Genomic DNA, 9,632 nt, shown 5'->3' with positions numbered 1-9,632 from the left:
TAGTATGTGTCTTCCAAATTCGGTGTTTTTAGTTGGTCCAGTCTGGGCAGCTGTAGAATGCCTTCAGCGCCCCCTGCTGTACTTGTTCTAACAGTGCATTAAGTGAGACTGATCAACAAAAGTTAGAAAGCAGCGACCTCTAGTGGCTCCTCTAAGCATTAGTTAGATCCGCGATTTTCACACAGTGGTTGAGCACTGACCCAAGAAACAGGAGGTCGTGCTTGATTCCCTGTCTGGGCACATGCCCAGGTTGCAGGCTCGATCCCTCGTGGCGTGCAGGAAGCAGCTGATCAATGATTCTCTTATCATTGATCTTTCTATCTCTCTCTCCCTCTCCCTTCTTCTCTCTGAAATAAAAACATATAAAAATATTTTTTTTAAAACATGCAATATCTGACTATTTAGTCAGGGTCTTGGACCTCTTTTCCCTTAAATTGTCAAGTTAAAAAAATGACAAGAGCCAACACAACAATAGCTGTCCCGTATGAATGAACCCAAAGTATACCTTTTTTGGGGTCAGATCTGCAAAAATATATTTTTTTGGTATGCCACAGAATTTAGTAGTATATGTGTTCCATGAGAGGGAAAATAGTTGAAAATTGCTGAGTTAGATTATTTGGGGACAGTGAAAAATGAGGTTTGGATTTAATCTTAAAATGAAGGTTGGGGGTTTGTATTATTTTGAAGCATCTAGAATGTTCTATATTTTTTCCAGTTTTTTACTGATCACCGTTCTAACCTGGAGAATGGAACACACTCTTAGTTAAAAGGAAGGTTAGCTGAGTTAAAAGCAAGGTACTAAAGAGATGACGGAATGCAGTGCCTAACATCCTTCCTAATGTAATAGGAAGAATTTTAAAAGCCTTGGAAAAGACTTTTGCAGAAAGACACTGATTATCATTCACACTATTTAGTGTTAGGAAAACTTGCTGGCACCCTACATTTCTGTGGACATTGAGATAAAGGCAGCCCCTGGGAGTCAGGCACTTAGATTCTTGTGCTACCTGGCCTTACCCAGCTCCTGACCATCGGTGAGCTTTCCCCTCCCTGGCCTTCAGTTATCGCCTGTAAATGAGGGGGTTGGACTACATAAGCTCTCAGGGCCCTTACCCCTCATCCTATATAACAAAAGCCTGATATGTTAAGTGTCTGGTCGTCTGGTCGGCCGTTCAACCAACCAAAGTGCAATATGCTAATGATATGCTAAGGCCGCTCAACCACTTGCTGTGACATGCACTGACCACCAGGGGGAACTCTGACTGGTAGGTTAGCTTGCTGCTGGGGTCCAGCCACTGAGCGAGATGGGCCGGACATGCCCTGGAGCCCTCCTGCGGTCCCTCCCCAGCTGGCCAATCTCCTACCCTCCCTGGCCTGGTGAGCATGCACCGGTGGGGTCCCTCGGCCTGGCCTGTGCCCTCTCGCAATCTGGGACCCCTCGGGGGATGTCAGAGAGCCCGTTTTGGCCAGATCCCGCTCAATGCAGAAGCTGCCCCCTGGTGGTCAGTTGGTCAGTGCGCTCAGCCAGAAGCCGGGCTCATGGCTAGTGAGTGCAGCAGAGGTGGCAGGAGCCTCTCCAGCCTCCAGGGCAGCGCTAAGGATGTCCGACAGACGGCTTAGGCCCACTCCCGAGTGCATGAATACTGGGCCTCTAGTATAGACCATAATTACATATTCTAGTCACGCACCACTTAACGAGGGGCTTATGTTCTGAGAAATGCATCATCTGGCAATTGTCACTGTGCAAACATCAGAGTGCACTTACACAAATCCAGGTGGTACAGCCCTACTACTGCAACTGTACGGACTAGATTTTCCTAGACTGGCAGCCCAGGGTTGTTTACACCAGCATCACCACACAATTGTTTTGTGCAGGTTTCAGCCTATCAGTAACCAGTGTTGTGGTTGGACCGGCCCTTGTGGTTGTTCTGATTGCAAGAGGGCCCTCGGCAATAACCATCAAGTGAACTTGACCTGGAAATCACACAGCACACTTGGGGCCACATGGCAAGTCCAAGGGTGGAAAGAGCAAGGGGCTGGGGTTCTGCTTTAATTGGGCTGGAGGGTGGGGGCCCAGGGTTTCAAGGGCTCATTCTTTATGGTGAATTTAAACTGTAAGAGCAGGAATATACAGTGTGGGAAGACAAAAATCAGTTACTGGTCAATCAAGATCTCAAAAACAAAGGCACTTCAGAGGGGGGATGCGGCCTGGCTCCTAGACCTCATCCCGTTCAGACATCTTTGAGATGGATGTCTCTGTAGTCAGGGCTTACACTGCGGTAACGTGTTGGGCTAAGATTTTACCAGATGGCTGACATCACCAGGGGACAGGAATGTTTTAGCTCCATTATAACCTTATGGGACCACCAGTGCACACGTGGCTCGCTGGGACTGGAACATCATTATACAGTACATGATTCCGTGAAAAGTTTCTAAGATTTCTCCCCCACACCTCCAGTTTAAAGCACATTCCTTCTCTGCATGGAATTTGCTATTCTTCTTGACAAAGAGGGAGTCAGGTCCAAGGCAAGAGAAAAGTTTTTAGCAAACTTTTATTTTTATATTCAAGATAAAGCATGTACACAATTGAATGTGGAAATAAATAACTAGAAATGCTTTGGAAACTTTCCCATTTCTCTCTCAAAACTGAGTTGTTTTATAAACTCATGAGTCTTTTTACTTGATTTTAAGAAATATGGCAACTATAATACCAAGAAAGAAAAAACACCACAATTTTGTACAGAAACATGTAGCCACCTCTGACTATAGGGTTTCAGCTTAATAGTAGCACAAAAAAAGCACACAAGACACAAAGACTCTTCAACAGATTTACTCAAACTGCTTCGCTCGAGAAGAAAAGGCACAGATTTAAGGGGGTGACAGTGATTATGAAGAATATAGTAAATGGAGGCTCAGCCAGTGACTTTATAAACTAAGTCAAGAAAATGAACTCCTTCCAATGATCTGCCTTCATTAAAATGAACTTTTAAATTAAACTGTATAAACATATGATATACAGTTGGTACTCGGGAAGTGTCTTTGTATAGCTCCTTATGTACAAATCTTTGTATACAACTTCAGTGTTCCTTATACATTTCCTGTAACACACTGAGCCGCAGTCCCGAGTCCCCGGGGCCTCTCTGGCAGCTGTACGGCCCCTGGCTCTGCCAAAACAGCAGGGAAATAGGAGGGACCAGTCAAATGTAGTCATCTTCAACCGGCTCTCCATTGACATCACAGTAGTGGATAAAAATTGCCACCACTCGCTGAAACACCCCCTTCTTCATCTGACGCATCTCTGAAATTTCTTCTCCGATTGTCTCCATACAGATGTCTGCTGACAGCTGCCCTTTCCTTCGAGGAGCATAGATGGTGCCTTGGAAATTAGAAAGAAAAGGGGAAACGTATTATTATCAGATGCATTTGGAAAGCCGCTTGATTAAGCTGGTCCATGAGATGTGCCTCTATCCGGTCATGCACTGCCATTGAGAAAGGTACAGCTCATGGACTGGGTCCCCGTCAGCTTAGTTACATGCCCCATTTGATGCTAAGGCAGCACACACGATTAAAGGCTGGGGTGGAAATGCCCCAGAGAGACTAAGTCAGTCACAGACATACATGGAGCTTTTAAAACCCATTTACTCATAAATTAGTTTTTGAAAACATCCTGCAAGTAGATATTCTAGTGTGCTAACAACCAGAACTTCATTCAAAATGTCCTTCAAGCCCCTCTTCCCCCTCCTGAACATCTCCATCTAAATCCTAAGTTCCTACATGCTACCTAACAAGGAGCTGCTCATAAGTAGCAAAAGAATAGTCAGTGTGCCTGGAACACATTTGAAATAATATAAGTGACAATAAGGAGTAACAACATTATAAACAGGAAATTAAAAAAATCTAGATAGAAAAATCTGTCTGAAGGAATCCTTCCCACCAACCTTCAGAGATCCCTCGTAAGATTATTTATTGCTGGGAGAGAACCAAGCAATAACACAACACAAATTAAAACATTCACATAGGAAGTGAGTTAACAGCCACACTGCTCCCAACTCTCAAACAATATGTAAGTATCTAACACAGCAGGACACGCTCAAACCAGCGAACACAAATCAAGTCAGGTCATAATTACTTTCTTCATCATCTTCGAAATCATATCTGGCGAAGCTGTTGGGTTCTGCTGCCCGTAGTGATCTCAACCAGGGGAAGTCAGAAATCATGGAATACGGAGCGCCATCCACAACCCCTGAAAGGAGATAGATGAACAGTGCTACTGCTGTGGAGGCAACGACAGGGCAACACGCAGCAATCTATAGGCAGAACATCAATGTGCTTTTGTCCCTCATGGCTGAAAAAGCACTGGACCAGTTCTGGTTTGCTCCTACTTGGTCATGGGATCTTGCTCACCCTTTGCTTTCATTAAGCCTCAGTATTTTTCTCTCTATATGTATAAAATAAAGACGTTGAAACAGGTGCCCTCAAGTCACTTCCAACTCTCAAACTGTTGGAAGTTTCAATTTTCTTCTACTCTTTGTTTGGACACAGTTTCTGATTACTTTAGGGATGGTAAAGACTCAGTCTGGGAGACAGCTTTTACCTGGTTCCTGCTACCTGCAGACATTCAAAGCCTCCATCATTCTGCCTCACTGTAAGGATCCCATTCCTATCTTCCCTAGGCGTGTCTCTCCATCCAGTTAGTTAACAGCTCTTTAGCTTCCCAGCCATTTAACTGCTCACCTTCTAAAGTATAGATGTCTCGGCCCCAGGGGTACTTGGGGTACTTCTTCAAGTCATCTTCAGTTCGTGTGGCTTCGGGGAAGAATTCATACTTAATGAGCTCTCTAGAGGCAACAAGAAAAATCAAACAAAAATTATAAAACTGGAAATAATGTTGAGGTGTGGGGTAGAAAGGAACTGTCAAAATTGTGCCAGGCCTAGATTCTAATGAATATCTCAGAAATTAAATATTAAATACCTAACGGAAGAAGGATACACTCAAACTAGAGAATACATATCTAGTCAGGTCAGAAGAACTTTCTTCACTATCTTCAAAATCCTATCAGGTAAAGAAACCATTCTCCAATCAAATATCTTGTGTGTGGTGCTTAATGTTTATATATCAAATGCCTAAAAAGTCTAATTTTCTGATGATGTAAAACATTAGTTTTAAGTTTTTAATCTGACCTCTTTTTCCATGTCCTAGGGTTAAAGAAATGAAGTCAAATGTTCATTTATAGTCTGTTCTTGGAATTTTTCTTTACATTTGAAAATAAAAAACTGCAGATACACATGTATGCTTTTTAGTGTAAGTCCTCATTCCCTCAGTTTCTCACATTACATTTCATGCTTTGGCGCCTTAAAAGCCCCATGAGATCATTTAAAATAAAGAATAACTAGGACTTGTTTCCATGGCCCTCGCTCGCAAGAGGAACGACTGAAGAGGCTGGGGGCCACGGGTTACTTACTGATTGATGTTTGCTATTGTGTCCATCCAGCTGCGAATGCGCACCTTGTTCCGCACATTGGGAGGGTTACTGAACTCATGGATGATACAGATGTGGTAGGGGTAGGGGCCACTAAACAGCTTCTGCTCCAACGTCAGCGTGTCCACCTATGTAAGAGAGCAGAGTGCACTGTGGGCCCAGGAACAGAATTCCTGAGAACTCTACCTCCTAGAGCTTGGACAATCTTTCCTGGGACCTACATTTTAAAATCTTTGGCTGATTTGAAAATCAAATATCACATGCAGCCCTGAACATAGCTTGCCATGCTGGGGGTGAGGCTTAGCAAATTCTTCTGTCTTGCAAGCTCAGCGACTTACATGTCTCTGTTAAATAAATGCCTATTAAACAGAGCATCCAGAATTAGGTAACTGATCCCAGGAACCCACATCTGAGTATGTCCTTCACAGGCTCAAGTACTGATTGCATCATAGACTGAGTGTGCAGTACCAGATGCCCTATTCAAACTGGCTGTGGCCTATTCCAGCTGCCTGCCCCTCGCAGCCTGTGTTCACATTGCTTTCTTCTCATGGAACGCCTCTTCCTCACCTCTCCTTATGAAATCCCACGCTGCCATCTCAGTGACATTCACGCCTACCTCCTTCTCAGAAAGACTTCAGGGAAGTGTCTTTTTTAGGCCCAGAATATTAGAGACACTCAACAAGCAGTTTGTTTGTTCAAATCTCTCTTATGGGGCCAGACTCTGACACTGACTGTAAAGACTGTTTAATGATTCCTTTCAGCTTTCTTTACGCATTGAGCACCGTCTTACATATAATGCTCACTTTATTTTCTGTTTTATTGAGAAATAATTGACACACATCACTGTATAAATTTCAGGCACACAGCATGTTGGCTTGGTTTACGAATATTATGAAATGATTACCCCAATAGGTTCAGCTAACATCCATAATTTCATATAGATACAATAAAAAGTTTACTCTTCATAATAATGAAAATAATGATTGCTACTACATGCCAGCAACTGCTCAGCACTTCACACGTCTAAATTAACCATCACAAGAACTAGGTTTTTATTCTACTTTTACAGATGGAACTAAGACAGAAGTTAAGTAATCAGCTACAGGTCAGTGAACCAGGATTTGAATCAGGCAGTCTGAAAACAGTCTTGTTGAGTAATAACTGCCCTCATCACAGAACTTCCTAAAAATCCACAAAACTCTAGCAGAGAAGCATGAATGAAGATCGGCAAAGTCTCCTAGCTAGGTTAAAAGAACTCGGTAGAATCTAAAGAATCATCACTGTGGGTTGAGCATATGAACATGCCAAATCCACAAAGGTTGAAGACTAAGAAAAAATATCACTGCAATACATGTGTCATCAAAAAGGGGCTGAGCTTGGTACCTGCTGCATTGGGCGTAGGTATATGATGCGGTTTCTCTCAGGAGGAATCCGTAGTATCTGGTCTAGTACCTGATCCATGTTCAGTTTCTTGCATTGTGCATAGTCAAATCGGTTTACAAGTGGTGCATTTTCTACTTTTAAGTGCTTCAGTACCCTGCACCTGGTAGCTACAAAATGAAAACAATGGTAAGCTCTACAAATAATTTATGCAAAGTAACAGAGCAATGTACAGCCTATTTGGAATCATCTTTGGAGGATTGGCCAACTTCCTTAGCATAAAATACCAGAGATGTAATAAACATCTTGAACAACGGTCACGTCATGTCACAAAGTACAACTGACAGTTATCACAATAATCTGAAAATGTGATTCCATCCTGTTTAAAAGAAGGTTGTCATCCATATATATGCTAGAGGGATGTTAAGGTACCTTTTCCTATCTAAGAGTTTACTGGCAAGGAATCTTAAGACCCATAGAATGAGTTGCCTAAACATAGGAATTATTCAGGAAACATTTACAGAAAAGATGAATGATGGGAATATTAAATTCTAAAATATTATGGGTAATGATCAAATAAACCTGGGATAATTGACATATATTACCTTACAGTCACCCACAGAAAATGAGAAGAGTTGATTTTAACTCCCACCGCAGGTATAAAAGCAGAACCTTAAAAGACCCAGCAATATTTGTATATGTTGGTCTGAAGCTGGACAGGCCAATGTGGTTGCCACTAGCCACCGGCAGCTATTTAAATTTAAATGAATTAAAATGAACAACTCAGTTCCTCCAGCACTAGCCACAGTTCAAGTGTTTGACAGTCACATGTGGCCGGTGGCTACTGTATCCAACAGTACAGGAATAAAATAGTATGCCACACTGAAAAACAAATCTCTTTCCTTTTTCCAATCTCAAATTTCAATCTGTTCCATTTTATCCCAGATTTAAACCTGGTCCAACTCAAGAGAAAATACTATAAAACTATAAGGCTGATATGCCTGATCTTAACTCGTTAAGGGCATCTTCTGTATCACCTTTGACCAAAATGCCATCATTGTCCCGAGCAATCTGGCCCTATAATGAACTTGATGTTTGAACAATGAGCAAGTCTCCAGCCTTTCAGACTTGTTTCCTCCTTCTGTGACATGGCAGGAGACAGGAAAGGAGGAAAGACAGAAAGAGGACTAGATGGTGATAAGGGTTCAATGGTCCTCTGCTGTAAACCCAGAGAGGGCTAGGTTGGTTCTAATCTCACTTAGTCATCTCAGCCCCCATAACTTAGCTGGTGTCTAGGGACTGAGCTACTTATCTAAGGTCCTCTGTCCCAGGAGCTGAAGAACTATTTGGTTTAAGGGCAAAAGGCTGAGCCTGAAAGTCATGTGATCCATCACTAAGTTCACAAAAGATACAGGGAGAGTCAAGTGCAGAGAAAACCAGTCAGATTCTCAGAGCACTCACAGTAGAAAAAGGAATGAGAAGTCAACCCCCAGAGAAGAAGGGTTGAGAGGTAGATTCTCAGACCTCAGAGGGCAAAGCTGCAAGCATTGCTGTCTTAAACTAGGCTGGGTTCCCCTGCTGTTATGATCTTCTGAGCTTTTAAAGGGCTCCTGTTCTACTTTAGGAGGACACTAAAATAGATAATAATTTACTAGAGGCCCAGTGCATGAAATCCATGCGCTCGGGATGGGGGAGGGGGGGTGTCCCTCAGCCTGGCCCTCTCGCAGTCCAGGAGCCCTCGGGGGATATCCGACTACCACGGAGGCGGGAGAGACTTCTGCCACCACTGCTGCGCTCATCAGCTGTGAGCTTGGCTTCTGGCTGAGCAGCACTCCCCATGTGGGAGTGCACTGACCATCAGGGGGCAGCTCCTGCATTGAGCATCTGCCCCTTGGTGGTCAGTGTGCATCATAGTGACCGGTCGCTCAGCCATCGGGCCGAAACTGGCTCTCCAACATCCCCCGAAGGGTGCTGGATTGCGAGAGGGTGCAGGCCAGGCCGAGGGACCCCACTGGTGCACGATCAGGGCTGGGGAGGGATGTGGGAGGTTGGCCAGCCAGGGAGGGACCTCGGGAGGGCTCAGGGTGTGTCTGGCCCATCTCAGTCAGTCCCAATTGGCTGGACCCCAGCTCTCACCTACTGGTCAGAGCATCTGCTCCCTGGTAGTCAGTGCACGTCATAACAACTGGTCAACTGTCTGACCCCTGGTGGTCAGTGCATGTCACAGCGAGCAATTGAGCAGCCTTGGCATATCATTAGCATATTACGCTTTGATTGGTTGAATGGCTGACCAGACGACAGGACACTTAGCATATTAGGCTTTTATTATATAGGATTAGATGTTTTAGGACCTTATTGGTTAGAACAGAGAAAAGTACCACCTCTTAAGGGTGAAAATGAATCTAGGGTTCCCAGGTCTGGTGTTTTCTAGAATTCAAGAGAGTGGTTAAGTGTTTAAATGTTTTATTTCTCCTTTCTAAGATTCTCCTAGTTTATGACAAATGTTTGGTAACAAGAAATGATTTTCTTGTTCTGTTTACTACCAGTATTACAGAAGAAGTGCAAAGAAAAGAAAGCCCCTAATTATTTTCTTTACAATCTACACTAATAAAAGAGAAACATGGTAATTGGCGTACGACCGCTACCCTTTTCATTGGCTAATCAGTGAGTATATGCAAATTAACTGTCAGCCAAGATGGCAGCCAGCAGCCAGGCACTGAAGCGAGCAGGGAGGCTTGCTTGCTGCAGACTCCAACGTTCCCCGCCTCACTTGCC

At 43.7% G+C, this 9,632-nt stretch overlaps 1 protein-coding gene across 7 annotated transcripts in view; it reads right to left on the bottom strand.

Annotated features, from left to right (window-relative positions):
* Positions 1–2,531: 2,531 nt before the first annotated feature.
* Positions 2,532–9,632, bottom strand: part of FBXO38 (F-box protein 38) — a 53,738-nt gene continuing 46,637 nt past the window's right edge. For 5 of the 7 annotated variants that reach the window (XM_005870436.2, XM_014543059.1, XM_014543062.1 and 2 more), the window contains 5 exons: positions 6,861–7,027; positions 5,460–5,605; positions 4,732–4,835; positions 4,127–4,240; positions 2,532–3,373 (listed from right to left, as the gene is read on the bottom strand). In XM_005870436.2, coding sequence (XP_005870498.1) covers positions 3,195–3,373; positions 4,127–4,240; positions 4,732–4,835; positions 5,460–5,605; positions 6,861–7,027 — 710 coding nt within the window. In that variant the 3' untranslated portion in view covers positions 2,532–3,194. The other 2 variants (XM_014543058.1, XM_014543060.1) reach the window with 2 other exon arrangements.

Source organism: Myotis brandtii, unplaced genomic scaffold (genome assembly GCF_000412655.1).
Source record: "Myotis brandtii unplaced genomic scaffold, ASM41265v1 scaffold32, whole genome shotgun sequence".
In the NCBI taxonomy this organism is placed as follows: domain Eukaryota; kingdom Metazoa; phylum Chordata; class Mammalia; order Chiroptera; family Vespertilionidae; genus Myotis; species Myotis brandtii.
Note: the sequence above shows the minus strand (reverse complement) of the source record. Positions and strands in the feature narration are given on the sequence as shown.